The sequence below is a fragment of the Patagioenas fasciata genome, chromosome 26, assembly GCF_037038585.1.
Source record: "Patagioenas fasciata isolate bPatFas1 chromosome 26, bPatFas1.hap1, whole genome shotgun sequence".
Classification (NCBI taxonomy): Eukaryota; Metazoa; Chordata; class Aves; order Columbiformes; family Columbidae; genus Patagioenas; species Patagioenas fasciata.
Window position 1 is genome coordinate 5,670,998 of NC_092545.1, and position 16,232 is coordinate 5,687,229.

Consider the following 16,232-nt stretch of genomic DNA (forward strand, 5'->3'; position numbering starts at 1 on the left):
TGAGCTCTGTGTCTTGACTGTCCAGTTCCCAGTGTTTGGCAATAAAAGGTTTATTTGCCTGTTTGTTATGACAACAGTGAATCTCCTTCCCCTTGCTGTAAATGTTTACTTCTCCAAACATAAGCCCCAAAGCTGATGCTTTGTGTGTCTAGAAGAGCTCTACGCATCTCTTCTGGTGCTAACTTTGGGCAAATATTAATTAATCTGTTTTGGGGTGAGCCGTTGTGTTTCTTTAGTGCTGTAATTTCAGAGTGTGTGATGGTTTCTAACTGCCGGCCTCCGTGTTTCTTCGTGGTGGCTCCTGACACATCAGGTGCTGGATTCGATGGGTAGAGAGCTGGTGCTCATCTCGGGGGACAAATTAACCTGTTTGTCACCGGCACCGACTGTATCCAGGGCCTGAGTAGCTGATGCTGTGGTGCTGGATGCGAGACCGTTTCTGCATTGCACGCATCAATAAACCATTTAGCCAAGCCTTAGAACAGACTGCGATCTTGTGCGGGTAATAAAGTTGCAGCGTCTGCTCCAGGTTGCCTTTAAAATAGAAGGAAATGGGGAATGTAAAAGCTTTTGCTCATCGTGAAACCCTCGCACCATGATGTGCAGCATCCTGGTATCTCCAGGGTTCGGTGCTCCTGCCTTCTCGCCCTCCATTCCATCACCAGCCTTTCTTTTCCCCGGCGCTTTTCATTGCCCTGCTTTGCATTGGCAATCACGAGGCTGAAGCATTTCACAGCTTAGCAAAGGCCTCGGCTTTTGTCGTTTATAATCCGTGCTGTATTTGCTCCTGGACCCTCACCCTGAATTGCACTCTCATCCCTTTACACTTTTGTCCTGCACAAACGAGAACAAAAAGTGCTCGCGGTCCAACGCAGCGTGATGTTCCCAAGGGATTCCCGTCCCCCGTCGGTGACCCCGTCTTTGTCCCGTAGCATCTATTTCAGCCTGTTTATTTAACAGCTGGGACTTCGTTAGTGACTCAGAGGCGCAGCTCCAGATGTTTAAATGGAAACAGATTCCACCCATTCCTGTGTATGTGGAGAGAGAGCTTTCTACAAAGTCATCTTCAGGGGAAAGAGACTTAAGGGTTTCAATAGAGAAGATGCCTGTGGGATGAGCAAAGTCTTTGTGGAAAGATTTTGTGTTCTGTTCTTAAATGGGGGGGGGGAAAAAAGACAAAACATCAATTAATTTCTTGTCCAGGTTGCAGCCTTAATGTCTTGGTGTTTGGGAAGCCAAGAAATCCTGGAGCTCTCTTGTAAATGAAAAATGATGCGAATAGGTGAATCCAAGGGGTGGGGGGATAGGAAGGAGCAGTTTGAGTGGATTATGGGCAATCTTAAAGCAGGAAAGAAACAAACACGGACTAGCCAGAGACAGCACACAGGCTCCTTGCATGCGTTAAATCAAGGATCTGTGGTAAGAAATGGCGGGGGAGGGCAGTTGACTTTTTCTGGGTTCACTCCCTCTTCTTGCTTTATGGGTAGAAAACCCCTCAGCAGCGTTTTCCCCTTGTGCTGGGAAGCTGTGCGTGGTTTTCTCCCTCCCCGCTTTGTGTTGCTCAGCCTTAGACTGAGCGAACCGCATCCCGTTGGCTTTGGGGCTTGGGCTTCTATTTGCCTTCCTGTAAAGTGGGGTGCAGCCAACCCAGTGCTGTTTCCTAGAGGCAGTGTTGCTCTTTGAAGGCTTTACACTTCATGGCTGATACCTGCTTTGCCATCCTCAGATGTCCTTCAAAGGATTGATTCACCAGGTCTGCCTTGGAGCTCCAGTGTATGGCTACGACGTGAAAATAAGTCAGGCTTTCGGAGATGAGGTTTCCTCGTTGATACGACAGCTTCTTGTAGGCATTTGTCTCCACGTGTACATAAAATAGGGATAGAGTGATTTAAAGAGGTCTGCTCTAGCCATTAAGTATTGTTTGCCTCTGATTTTTATGTGGAGCCTGTTTTTAGCATTAGCCCAGCCGTTCTACACGTTGGTGTTGGAAGATCAAGTCTAAATCTGCCTGTATTTGCATTATTGAATACTCCCGGTGTAACAAAAACTCTGTAATGAAAGGAAAACATTCAAATCTGCAACGAGTTATCAAGAGAAAGCTCTTAGCAGCCCTTTCTCCTTGAGAAACCTACAGTATACGTATTTCTATCCTTTGTTCTTTAATCTTCCTATGTAAAGCTGATATCTACGGCACTTGGGATTCTTCCCAGCCGTTTGCTCAGGCTCAGGGCAAACCCTTGAGTTGCTGTATCAATAATTCTCTGCCTTAAACCTGCGCTCTGTGAGCCGAAAGGGGAATGGATGTTGGTTGGTTTTGCTCTCAGACAGATCATGAAAATGTCATTGCGTGCGGGTCTGCTATAGCTATCTGGACATAAAAACACCCTTGAGGGTATGAAATGATGGCTTATTTCATTCTAGTTTGCTCACTTTTTTTTTGCCTTGGCAAAAAAACCATGACAAAGGAGTTGGATTCGCTAGAACAGAGTCCCAGGTTGGAGCAGGATTTCTTATTGTGTGTGTCAGCATCTCTGGGGGAAGAGGGATGCGTGGTGGGACCTTTGGTGGGAGCCAGCGCTACCCGAGGCCTCGCGCTGGTTCCGATGGGGTCTTTGCGAGCCCAAGATCCAGCCGTTCAAGTTTGCACCTTAGATTTCACGTCTATAAAATGACCATCCAGGACAACCCTGTCCAACCAGTTGGTGGAAAAGAGCTGCCCGAACACACAGTGGGAAACGCAGGGATCTCAAATCCCGAATGGGGTCGCGCTCCCCGTTTTTCTTGAAACTTTGTGACTTCTCTCTCTTTCCTTTTCTCACTCGGTTTCTGGTTTCTCATTGCTTTGATATCATGAATCCCAGCAAAGGATTCTCAAATGTTTTTGAACGTTAAAATATACCCCTTGGCTTGGAAAATCTGTGGGATACGGATGCTCGGAAGCTGCAGGAACAGCGCAGGGACGAATTGCTGTGGGTTTCTTCAGCATTGTCATTGGCAGCTGTCGGAGGCGGGCTGGGCGTCTTCATTTCTCTCTGCACCTTATTTCTCAATGTGCAAAAGGCAGCTGAGAATCCTCATTTTCTCCCGTCCTTTGAGTGCCCCGTTTAACTTGGAGGCTTTGCAGATTTCTCACCCCCGTCCATCGCTGAGACCTCTAATGATGCGGGACTGAGGATGGTGATGGATTAACGATGACTAATAGGCGCAACGTGGGAATAACGACTCTGCTGCTCAGTGGTGGAAGCACCAGGCAGATGTTTAACATCTGGAACGGCACTCGGTGTGATTTGAACGGGGCTTAGCACAGAACACGGGGTTTCAACGCGGTTCCTCAGTGTGAAATCCCACTTTATTCCGGCTGTGGCCTCGGATCGTTCTAAACTCAAGGAAAACGGAAGCGTCTGTCCAGCAAAAGACACGTGTGGCTTTTAGCACGTTGCTCATGTCAGGTATAGCCAGGGAAAACGTTCCGTTTCAGTTACTTAAATAGGCAGTATGGCTGATACTGACGTAACTACGCGTTGCAAACATACTTAGGGCTTTATGTAGGGTGGAAATATCCTGCCGTCACGGATGGAGAAACTCACTTTGGCTGTCTCGCCCCCTTTCTCAGCTCTCAGTGCAGGTTTCCTCCTTGGTTACTATCTTTTCATGTGCTTTCCCAGTGCAATTTTAAGCTTTGGCTCCGTGTCCTTTGGGTTAATCCTTTTATTACAAACACTTTGAGACTTTCAGCAGTCAAAACTATTTCCAAATGGATTTAAGGCTTTGATTACCTCTTGTTTCCTGGTGAAGAAACTAAGGCAAGGTGGAGCAGAGAAACAAGGTGCCCTCTCGGGCAGTGCTGGCCTGTGGCTCCAGGTAAACACGTTTTCCCAATAAAAGGAAGAGCTGGAAGCATTTCCTAAACTGCACCAGGGGAAAAGGGAATTGGAGGCTTTGGAAACCAGCCTGGGGACACCTTGGATGCACAGAGGCTCTGCCGCTCTTCTGATGTAGTCAAACACCATGCAATATTTCACGAGAATCTGCCACATTTCTTTTGCAGATGGACCTCCCCGGCTGCAAAGGGGTGCACAGGTTTGCTTTTGCAATCAGACCCTTTGAGCACCTTAAGATGTGACAAATTTGGATGTCATCGTGGGGGTATTTTTCTTTTTGAGGGCTACAGGAGCTTTCAAAAGCAAAGCCCAGACTATGAACCGTGGGTGGGTGGCACTGTCCTCACTGGGTGTATCAATGGGTCCTGTTTGCCAGGGTCACTGGAGGCATCTCATGGATGCTCCAGCATCCACGGTGGAAGGAGGAATCTGTAAAACAGGGTGGAAAATGCAGATGATAAAAAAGGGGTTGAGGGGAAGAAAAGGGGGGAAAAAGTGCCTTAAGTGCCTTGCTACACAGGGGCTCGTGTCTCTTTAAAGCTCTGGGCATTTTTCTTTTCCGAGCGGTTGAATTTGAGCGAGAGGAGGGGAGGATTCCTCAGTCCTGATGTAACCGTGAGCAGAACCACGTGGTTTTATACTCTCTTTTTTTGACGAGAAAAGCTCTCCTGGAAGCAAGTTATAACAATTTTCAGTAGCTCTTTTGTAATCGCTTGCCGTGGCGGATATTTTCCAGTCAGCCTTTAGCTCTGGGCTTGGGTCTCTGCGAAGGGTTTGTTTGTGCAGCGTCCTCACGTAGGCTCCGAATGTGAAATCCATTCCATTCCACCCTCCTGACTCATCTGCCGTCCCAGTAACGCTGTAGCTGGAGGTGAAACGCCGGTGTCAGCACATCGGGATCCCAGTTTTCATAATGGGGAAAGGCTTGATGAGAGCCCCAAAGTCCTTCCCTGCAGGCTGCCAGCGTTAAGCTGGCCCTAGCAAAGCTTGGTTCACTCCTATAGTAGCTAAGACTTAGGTCACTGCGCTTCAGGAGCAAGCACTTCAGTGAATTAAATTTAACAAAGATTTGTTCGGTAGCCATTTGTAAAATAATGCTTGTTTCTAATGAGGAAAAGCATCCTCTTTCGCAAGATGGGTTTGCACAAGGTGGAAAGGGTTTTTCCTTTCCTGTTGTGAGCTCATCCTTCCTGCCTCCATTAACCCTGAACAGAACTGGAAGTAGTTCCCCATTTCAAAGCTACCCGGCCAGTTTCCTTGCAAACCGCTATAACCCGTGTTTCTTTGCGCTTGCAGAACATGAACATCCAGGTGGAGGACATAAGGATCCGGCCCATCCTCGCCACCTACCGCAAGCGGGTGCCCGTCACCGAGGGATATGTGGAGGTGAAGGACGAGGGGACCTGGAAGCAAATCTGCGACAAGCACTGGACCATGAAGAACTCCCGCGTGGTCTGTGGCATGTTCGGGTTCCCGAGCGAGAGGAAATACAACACCAACGTCTACAAGTAAGGGCAGAGCTTTGCGTGAGACGCGAGTTTCTTTGAACACTCGGGGCCTTGTTCGAAAATGCAAATTGTCAAACGACACTGGAGACCTTGAGGTGGAAAAACCTCCAGCTGCTTCATTCCTTCAGATCAGGTTTTCCTTCTGTGTAAATATTTGAAATGTCAAGCGTTTCCCTGCGCAGACAGGAGTCGTTTGATCCCCACCATTCGAGCCGAAGACCTGGTGTGGTATCAATTGTGTTTGATAGGTCCAGTGGTAGGAGATGTAGATAGATGTGGGTAAATCTTTTGTTGTTTCCAGCTATAGCGCAGTCATTTCCTTCACCAGTGGGAAGTTCGGGTTCTGTGTTGTGTGCAGAGGATGGAACTGAGCAAACTGATCGTACTCCATCAGCAAACCGAGCTGCTGCTTCTGCCTGTACATCTGAGATGGTGCTTTTGTGGGATGATTTCAGTGCTGCTTTTCTTTCTATAACTGTAGATTGCTTTAACATGAGGGAAGAAAATAGCGATCCATAGGGAGGATGTTGTGTGTTTCAGAGCTGAAAGGTGATCATTTCGGGCTGTGATTCTTGTTCGTTGAAAGCCAGGAGCTTTGCGTTTTGTCACCAGCCTCCATCACAGACTCGCTTCTTCCTACACTGTTCCCTAGAAACAACACCCTAAAGCAGATGCAAAATAGTTTAAGTGAAATTGTCTCGTTTCTTTCCTACGCTGTGACCTATGGAGCGGGAAAGCATCGAGTGGTTAAGGGGAGAACCGAATTCTCCATGCAGGAGCTGTGGTTTTCCTGCCTGCTCCTTTTGGCCTCTGCCATCGCTATTTCTGAAAGCTCCTCTGGAACCGTTTGGCCACATTTCATTTCTGTCATTAGCCAGATCGAGATCGATTGAAGAGGTCCTTGGGTTGGAATAGCGCAAAGCACACATAGCAGCACAAAGAATATACAATAACCCGAGTGGGATCCTGTTTTCAGGCTTACCCAGGAAGACGAGCAGTGGATTAATAATTGCTACCAGGTGGTCTCATGTCTTGCCCTGGACATCACTTCGAGGAGTGTTTGTGCAGAACATCTCCCTCAATCTCAGCTCTGAGATCCCCATCCCCTGCCTCGGAGCAGGAGGGCACAATAAATTACCTCTAGGAAGACCAAGTAGATTTTTCCGGCTTCTCAGTTGTGATGCTTCCAAGAAAAGCATTAACTCGAGCAGCTGGAGCCATCTGCCTTAAATAAAAGGGTGCTTGGTAATCGCCCTGCCTCTTGCAATGGTGCACGTAGGGATGGAAAAGCTGAGGCACGGTTGTTCAGCAGAATATTCAGCAATGCTGAAAATCCCATTCACTGGAGCTATGAAAATACAAACACCAGGCTTGGAGATCTCTGCTACCGAGCCAGACAGATGTGTCCTAAAACCTCCCTCACCTTTACTTGTTTTCATCAAGCAGCGACATCTCACTGGGCTCCTGCGCCCACAAAAAGTTATGTTGGAAAATACACTGATTTTCCCAGGTTGGAAGAAGATGGGATGGCGCTTTATTGGAGGGAAAAGCCTTGTAAAACTTTGTCAGCTAGACGGTTTTGCTTGGCTAGCGTAGTTTAAAAGGGGCATTTACCTTTGTGCTGGTAGAACTTGGGTTTTGCCCTCCCTAACTTGTCAATCGTGCTCTCCCAAGAGCGGATCCTCTCCTGTAGCTGGAGATGGGTTGGAATTGGGTTTCTGCTGGGGGAGCTGCGAGTGTCCCCGTCCCACAGCCCCCAGTCCCGCTCCCCACACACCACAGCCTTGCGAGCTGATCCCCTGCTCCGGCACAATGGTGGGAGGTGAAATGATTTGCAGATGGATCTCGCTTGAAAGAAAACAACTTAGTTCATTGCTGTCCCGGTGCCAGGGTTTGAGTCCTGAATGTAACCGAGACTCTGCAGCTGACAGCGCGATTTATGTTCGGAAACAAAACAAATCTCAATGTTGTTTCCATGTTCTTGTTAAATTCTTCAAAGTGGTTTTTATATAAGCACCGCTTGTGAACTCCTCCTCCCGATTCCTGCTCTGGTTGAGAAAGCAGAGTAGAATTAAACGCATTTTGTGGATGGGGAGGGTAGAAGTTTGTGACCGGAGATGCCTAAGGCAGAGAGATGGACCCGATGCCTTAATGGTTTGGGCTCCAGTTTGACCTGGAATTGGCTAAACTTTCTGCATTAAAATGTAAATGAGAATGCCCTGAGTTTCTACGCATAGAGATCATCTGTATTGCCTTCTTTTTTTTCATGTATTTGGTCTGGGGAAATGAGGTGGGGCTTTCTCTGGCTGTTTCTCCCCAGCCTACCAAGGGCTGTTAATACCAACCAGATGTTGATGCCTCCTGAAATTTCCAGGCTGAGGTCATTGTTTGCTATTCTAAGGCATCCCCGCAATTGCTTCTCTAAGCCGGGCTGTGTTTCTTGTCTGCTTTGAGTCCGCGGAGCATTCTGCACATTCTGCCTGCATCCTCCCTGGGTTTACTTTTCCATTTTTAAGAATTTTTATCCCCACTTTGTATTTCTCATTCATTTTCTGTCGATTCAGGGTCCCTGCCACCTGGTTTGGCAGATTTGGAGTTTGACAGCCGGTGTTTTACCCCCAGGACAGGCAGGTTTTCGGTCACTGCTCTATGGGGTGAATCTCAGCCCTGCTCCATCCTCCATCCTTCAGCTCAGCTTTGCTCCCAGCACACGATGCAGTTGCGTCTCTATCTCCACACCGGCTGTATTTGGCCATAACCCCAACCCAGCGAAATTTGGTTCCAGAAAGGCTTAATCAGTGGCCGTGAGCCATATGAGCTTGTCAGCAAAGCTTAGCAAGCAGAGGGGAGAAGATGGTCCCATTGAGCGGCTGAGACCATACAGATTAGCCCACACAGGACCCCCAAAGGGCATCAGTGGGAAAAACTTGCCCTGTCCGCTTCATGTCCAAACCTTTGCAAAGCTCTTTGTCCCTTCCCGGGCTCCCTGTCCTGCAGGGCCGTGCTACAGTTAATCACTATTTGGTGCTTCATTTTTCCAGGCGAGTTCCACGCACCTCGCTGTGCCATTTATCACAGCTAATCCTTGGATCAGCCGGGCTGCACGGCAGCCGCTCCTGGAACAGAGCGGCCCAGGGATCTCGCAAAGCCACGTCAAAGATCGCGGCAGGGCGTCGCCTCCTCCGCGCCGCCGTTCTAACTTCTAGCATTTCCCTTTTGGTAACGATCTGACCCATATTTCATTGACTATTTTAGGTCCGATAGACTCATCCGACAACACAGTTAGGATGAAGCTGGATTACTTTATTTTCTGGTTTATCACACATGCCCTTTCCCCCTTAGGAGTCCCTGGAGCGGCTCCAGGCAAGTGCTACGTTTTGGGAACCAGAAGCAGCAACTGCTGCCAATCTCCTCTGCCGTGAACTTGTCATCAAGGGAATTGCTCTTGCTCTTGGAAATCGCTCTCAGGCTCACTGTTGTTAACACCGCAGCTTTGAGAGATGCCAAAGAGCCGTGGTTTTCTTCCCAATCTGCCGTTGCCTTCTCCCAGCTGATCGGTGATGGCCGGCAAAGAGCAGAGCTCGAGTACAGGGCAGAGATTTGAGGGGCTCTGCAGTCCAAGCTCACCCACCTTTATTTGCACAGGCCCTGTTTGTACACTGTGATTTTAATTAACTCATCTCTGACCTCTACATAACGTAGGTCTCTATTATGTGCATATTTGTTGCTCTAGCTGCACTGTTGATCCGCGCTCTGATTTTTAGCTTAAGGAGATGACTTATGAACTCCCAAGTGTGACACCTTAACAGAGACTCATTGTGCGTATGAACAAATAACGCCGTTCAACCCTCACTTCATTTCAAGGCATTTTTTTCCCCAAATGGAGCCACATCAGTGCAGCTTTCACGGATTCCTAACTTTCCCCGTCCTCTTTGATTCCTCCAAGGATGTTTGCCAGCAGAAGGAAGCAGCACTACTGGCCGTACTCCATGGACTGCAGTGGGAACGAGGCCCACATCTCCAGCTGCAAACTGGGCAACCACCTCAACGTGGACGCGGGGAAGAACGTGACGTGCGAGGACGGGATGCCCGCCGTCGTCAGCTGCGTCCCCGGCCGCGCTTTCGCCCCCAGCAGCCACAGCGGCTTCCGAAAAGCCTTCCGGCAAGAGGTGAGCAGGGATCAAACACAACCTCTTGAGTAGGAAAAGCCAAGGAGTGTAACTATTCACCATGAGCTATCAGACCTGAACGTGTGTCTGCGTGTAGCCGCAAACCAGTTATGCCAGTGTCCCCTTGTCTTTCTTGCTGAGTTTCTACCCCCGCAAATTCGCGGAGCCGTGTTTGTCTATAGGTGCGTAATGGTCGAGACCGGCTCGCCGCTGCAGCTGGCGAAGCTGTGAGCAAGTAGTAAGAAAATACATTTGTCACGTTTCTCTTCGAGCTGTTCTGTTCAAGCCAGTTGAATTCGTGCCCAGTTGCTGCCGGGCTTTGCTGTTTCACAGTCGCTTAAATGCTGCTGGGTTATTTCTCCCGTTGAGGTACGAGGGAAACAAGCTGGTGTTTCCACTACCCCTGTGTTTACTGCAAAGAAATGCCCTGAGAAACCAGGAAAACCCAGCCTAGAGAAAAGGCTGGAAAAGCTCTGTTTTAGTCTAGTGAGGAGAGGGCTGAGTGTAGCATAAAAACTCTAAGATATGCAAAAAACTGTTATAAAACAACCCTGGAGTCAAGTTGTTCCCAGCATCAATGGGGCGACTGAACGTGACAGAACAGCTGAGATTGCAGCAAACATGTTTTAGGGTGATGTTAGGAGAAGTTTTCCTGCTGTAACTATGTACAGCGTTAGAATGCAGGGCTGATTTTGGAACCTGGAGGCTCTTAATGCTGGGTCAGATGGTTTTTGTGGTGGGTGCGTTTAGGTGCTGTGGGTCTTGGCCTGTAGCTCTGTGACTTTAGGAGGAATGGGCTGTTTCTCTGGTTTGCTTGCCTGGAATCCAGGCTCTTCTCTGCACGAGAGCTTGCAGGATCTAGGCCTCAAAGGTGAAAGATCTTGTAAATCATGACTAATCTTCTGAGCCACACACACTGCCAAGTAATTCCTTAAGCCTTTGTGTAGGCTTTGGATGTCCTTTGTGTGACCCCAGCCTGGAGAACTGGATATGCTTCCAGCTTTAAAAGTGAAGGGGTTATTTTTTTGGGTCTCTGCACAAATCGCATGGGTTTTAGGTGACTTGAGTTCCACGCTGGTCTCCTTGGTTAACTCAGGACCCTGGTCTGGAGATCTATACAGCAAATGAATCCATCTGGCAACGCATAGAAGGTCTTTTCCAACCAAAATGATTCTGTGCTAGCTGGCTCGGTGTGACTCCCAAACCTTCTGTGAGGCTCCCAAGAGATACGGGATGGGAGCTGGGTTGGTGAATATCCAGCAGGGGTCTTATGCTGTGTAAAGAAAAGCTACTAAATCCAAGTACTAAAACTGCAGAGAACTAAGATGACTATTTTCTGTCCATGAGAAACATCTGTCTACACATCCCATAAGCCTCAGCAGATAAAGATCTCCTTTTAGCCTTTTGCGTTACATGGTGGTTAAGATGCCTTAGGGTAATATTAATACTTTTTGCACCACAACTTCCCTGTAACGAGCTGTAAATAAGATCTGTAGGGCGAGGACGGCGGTGACACCGTTTCTATGTCTTCCAGCAACCCCTGGTGAGGCTGAAAGGAGGAGCCAACACGGGCGAAGGACGAGTGGAAGTGCTGAAAAACGGGGAGTGGGGGACAGTTTGCGATGACAACTGGAACCTGGTGTCGGCCAGCGTGGTGTGCCGGGAGCTGGGCTTCGGCAGCGCCAAGGAGGCGATAACCGGCGCCAGGCTCGGGCAAGGTGAGACCTCCAGGGACCGCTTGTGCCTCGTCCACCTCTAAGAAAACCCTTTCACGTCGCAGGGCAGAGCGTATTTTAATGGGGATGTTTGTTCTGAGGACCAGGAATTGTTTTCTCTACCCTTAGTAAGTCTCTTGAGTCCAGGAGCTTGAGGCCGAACTGCAATACATGACTTAGAACAATCTTGAGATTCCTTGAAAGAAGTCTAGTGATGATGAGTTGAACCTTTCCCTCAGACATCTGTTTCAGTAATTACCTCTTTATTATCACATCCGTTCCTCTCAAATTCACTTTCGAGGTTCTCTAGGTCCACATCACGGTGTAAACGCATTACTAGAAGGTTCGTGGCAAAAATGGGTCCTGGATCTGGACTTCAAACACTCTCCAATTTAAGACCAGAACACAAATTTAGCCCCATTATAAATAGAAGGGCATTTGAATGGTTCAGAGCCAGGTTTGGGTTTGGATTTCCTGTATTTGGGAGTTGGTTTCAATCCCAAACTGTGGCAACTCAAAGCCTAACGCGCGCCCTCGCAAACCACCCTCTGATTCACATGCCTTGCTCCCAAAAACCCTAACGAAAATAACACCAACCAGACCTTCTAGTGCGAGACCAACTGGAATGGGTGAAATATCTTCAGCCCATCATGGCTTGGAGCAGGGGAGGGAAAGAACCAACACGTGTAAAGCACAGTGGTGCTGACCGCAATCTGGAAAGCTTCAAAATGTGACCTATCCATTGGGTTTGCCAAGAAAATTCTTGCGGTGGGAGCTGCTGATGTGTTCAGCTGCCTCTAGGAAACAGCAAAATCATCATGGGGGGGGAACGTGCCGTTCCTGCCGAATCCCGCGGCCTGGAAACTCTGAGCAGCCGCTGCCCGTTCCCACACGCTCGCTTTTCCTTTGTTTTAATGTTAAACACCGGTGAACAGTCAGTGCACGCCGCCAAAAGCCGTCCCCCGGGATGCTGAGCGCTTGTTAACTCCCTTCAACAGCCGCATCGCCGCGCTGTGGTAGGAAAAGCTGCTCTTTTGGCCCAAATTTTGGCTCCCGTTGCACAGGGGAGTCTCCCAGCTCTGAAACTCCACGTCCATATTTACACTTCGCTTTGTTACGGCTGCGTCTCGGTGCGTTTGTGCGTTCAAAGGGTAATTTGCAGGACCAGCCTCATCACTAGGGGTTTAATTTCGCCCTCTTGTTGCCGTCGGGGTTGTTGGAGTCACGGCTGCCCCAGATCTCATTGACTTCTCACACATCCCATTCAAGCAAAGGTGCGGATGTCCCCTCTAAATATCAGGGCTTGAGCAGATTCCAGCAAACAGACCCAGCCAAAAGGTCACAATCTGTGAATTCCTCCAGCTGAAGTTTGTAAATTACATAACGAGGAAACTTGGCTTTTTCTCCGTTCCTTGCACGCTGCAGTGCCAGAGACTACTGGAAAGAATTTAACGGTAAAATTATTAATAATAACCTTGCAGCTTTTTATTTTTACAAGAAATCACTGCAGTTTTTGCAGGATCGCGGTGTTTTGAATGCTAGAGTCCCGCGTGATGTCTGCAATGTATTAATAAGCTGTCACTGGATATTTCTTCACCACACAGTAGCATGGGCAGAAGGTAAGGACCCTTTCCTTCTCTTCCCCCCCCAGGCATGGGTCCGATTCACCTCAACGAAATCGACTGCACGGGCTTTGAAAAATCCCTCACGGACTGCAAATTCAACACGGAGTCGCAGGGCTGTAACCATGAAGAAGATGCTGCTGTGAGGTGCAACGTCCCAGCCATGGGTTTCCAGAATCAGGTGAGAACCCAAATTAAACCCTTGAGCGTGGCAAGGGGGTTTCACCCTGGAGCAGCCTCTGCCCTCCCGTGAAGTCCAGGGTAGGAATCATTTCACCTTCCATTTAGATTTTAACGTCTGTATTGTATTAGGAGGGCAAATAAGGATGATGCTGCCTTTTCGTGCTGAGCTTTGAGCTCTTCCACCCATTTATAAGCCCCCAAAGTGGTCTGTGAGCGCCGAACTGGGCTTTCTGCGCTCAATGACTTCAACCACAAGCCTTGAGAAGACCCCGAGCGCCGCTTGCCCAACTGTTGCCCCTTCCCTATGGAGTTCGTGATGATGTTTCTTGACATTTTATGCCCCGCAGCTGCGTCTGAGCGGCGGCCGCAACCCCTACGAGGGCCGGGTGGAGGTTTTGGCGGAACGCAACGGCACGTTGAGGTGGGGGACGGTCTGCAGCGAGAACTGGAGCACGGTGGAGGCCATGGTGGTGTGTCGGCAGCTGGGCCTGGGCTTCGCCAGCCATGCCTTCCAGGTGCGTCCCCGCGCCCTCCTGTGCCTGCGTTGCAGATGATCAACCGGGTAGAGGCTGCTGGAGGAGGGGGAAAGCTCTTTTATTCCAAATACAAACCACAAACCACAGCGTTCAGCTTCAAGGCGATAGCTGGAGGGACCCTGAGGGTTAAAAACTCATTGCACAACAGCAGCTGGGGGGAACACAGGGCAGAAGGAGCCTGGTTTTAGGCTCAGCTTTTCTGGGAAGTCCGACTCACTTAGTCCTGGTTGGGCTGGTGGTTTCGTGCACTTTATTGTCCCTCCCTGAGCCAGTGAAGAGTTGAAGCCAAGTTTAACCCGGTGTCAAATCACTCGAAAACAATTTGATTTTGCTCCTGTAGTTACTTCTCACTACACTGGTGTGGGGTGCAGCCGTATGCGTGTCTTGCTCCTCTAACAAATGCCCTAAACCCTCCCTGCTTGCACACAACTAAGAATGGCATTTAATAAAGGCATAAAAGCTTCCAACTAACGAGCCTGCGATAACCACAAAGGAATAAAGTGTTCTTTCCCAGCGCAGTGAATGGCAGCCTGGTGTGCAGAATGGAGGAAAGCAAGAGGCAATGGGGAGAGATGGAAGAGGGAAGGCAACAGCTTCCCACCCAGTTCCCAGCTGGATAAATGGCTGGATAAGCAGTTGGTGTAGGCAAATAATTGTGGTGTAAAATACTCTTCTGTACTGACACATCCCTCGAGGATCACAAAGTGAAAGAGGGGCAGGTAGTGATGGTAGATTTTTGAAAGGAAACATATAACCTATGGGTCTTTATTGTGGTTCGCAGACATCGGGAAAACGAAGTTTTTGGCTCCTAAAATAAACTGGTTTCTAGCTAGGACAAAGCTGCCAGAGCTTGCTATGGAAATGCAGCCCCTTTATGAGGCATTTCAACCGAAAATCAGCAATTGCCAGCAGCTTTGGGGAAACATAGGCTCAAACAGCCACTGAACAAATAAACTTCATGTGTGTTCATGTAGATGGAAACCCACACACATTAAACAGCCTTAGATCAGTTCTGGAAGGAAAACTATTTTCCCCAAACAATTTCCGGAAATCGAAAACTTGGGCAAACGAGCACAATGTGGTCATGGAGAGCAGAGCCTGTCCCCGTTCCCCAGGCTCTGCTGTATTTTCCTGCCTGCTCGGTGCTCGGATGCAGCCGGTTCTGCTGATAAACCCAGCGAGGATTCTCCTCTCTGCCCAGTGCCTGCTGGTTTTGTGCTGGGAGGAACAATAAGACCCCAAAATGCCTCCAAAACCTCAGCATCCCCGGGGCTGGTGGGTGCGTGTTGAGAAAGTACGGGAGACCGCAGGCAGAAGGGGATGGTTATGAGTCCGCCTGGAGATGAGCTTGTCTTTAAGGAATGACCAAGCCAGGATCCAGGAGGGACACACTGGGATCGTGGGCAGGCAGATTCCAAGCGTTTTAGCTGTTTTCCGTGGATCTGCAGGTCCCCAAGGGACACAGCGAGGTTGGGGAGCTGCGAGGTAGGATGCTGGAGCTGCCCAAGCTGCTATCAAGGCGATTCCCCTGTGCAAGCTGCTTCCTCCAACCGATTTACTCCTATAAGTGCTGAGGATAGCCAAATCCACTCAACAATCGCCTTTCCAGCTGCCTGGCTCTGTTGACACAGCCCTGAGAGCCCAGCAAGAAACAAGACATTTTTTCCTGTAGCCGAGACTGCTGGTATTTAGAACAGAAAAGGCCCTTATGCGTATCCCGGCTGCACCAGCTACACGAGCATAAAGCTACACTGTGTAGAACAGGGCGGCCCTGTGTGCGTGTGTGCAAAGAGTGTTGCTAACGGGGCTCACAAACAGCCCGGAGCAATGGTACGGGTGGGGTTTCTTTTCCTGGAAACGTGCTCCAAGTTTTGACACTAAAAGATCAGATTAGTTTTCTTCCCCCTCTTCTTCCCCCTCTTCTTCCCCCTCTTCCTCCCCCTCTTCCTCCCCCTCTTCCTCCCCCTCTTCCTCCCCCCCTTCCTCCCCCCTTCCTCCCCCCCTTCCTCCCCCCCTTCCTCCCCCCCTTCCTCCCCCCTTCCTCCCCCCCTTCCTCCCCCCTTCCTCCCCCCCTTCCTCCCCCCCTTCCTCCCCCCCTTCCTCCCCCTCTTCCTCCCCCTCTTCCTCCCCCTCTTCCTCCCCCTCTTCCTCCCCCTCTTCCTCCCCCTCTTCTTCCTCCTTCCCTTCTCCCAAGCTTTGCAGTTGCAGCTTCATCAGGGTTTAGCACACTTAGTTTTGGGAGGGGTGTCATGCTGTGAGTTGATTTTCTGACATTCCCATGGGTTTTGCAGAACCAGGTGATGAAGATGAGTAGCGAGCAGGGCTTGAATATCTGTGAATCCCCACTCAGAACCAAGAGGTGCAGAGCCTGGTTTAGCAGACCCTGTTAGTCCCGGTGCTCCTCAAATGCCTCATTTCCACTGGCATTTCCAGCACAGCTGTTAATTCTGCCTCTCCTCCCTGTGCAAGCAGCCATTCTGGCGTTACTTGTGGCCCTCCCAAGTGCACAGATGTCACAAGACAGATGTGATTTAATTGCCGGGCATCTCTCCCAAAGGCATAGCCTAAGTGACTTAAAACAGCCCAAGGATGGACAGGGCAGGGTGGAAAAGTGAGTT

At 49.5% G+C, this 16,232-nt stretch overlaps 1 protein-coding gene across 3 annotated transcripts in view; it reads left to right on the forward strand.

The window, feature by feature from the left end:
• Positions 1–16,232, forward strand: part of LOXL2 (lysyl oxidase like 2) — a 38,977-nt gene that overhangs the window by 16,418 nt on the left and 6,327 nt on the right. For all 3 annotated transcript variants that reach the window (XM_071799427.1, XM_065856533.2, XM_065856534.2), the window contains 5 exons: positions 5,178–5,389; positions 9,336–9,558; positions 11,093–11,276; positions 12,925–13,076; positions 13,426–13,593. In XM_071799427.1, the coding sequence (XP_071655528.1) occupies positions 5,178–5,389; positions 9,336–9,558; positions 11,093–11,276; positions 12,925–13,076; positions 13,426–13,593 (939 nt within the window). The remainder of the gene's footprint in view (positions 1–5,177; positions 5,390–9,335; positions 9,559–11,092; positions 11,277–12,924; positions 13,077–13,425; positions 13,594–16,232) is intronic.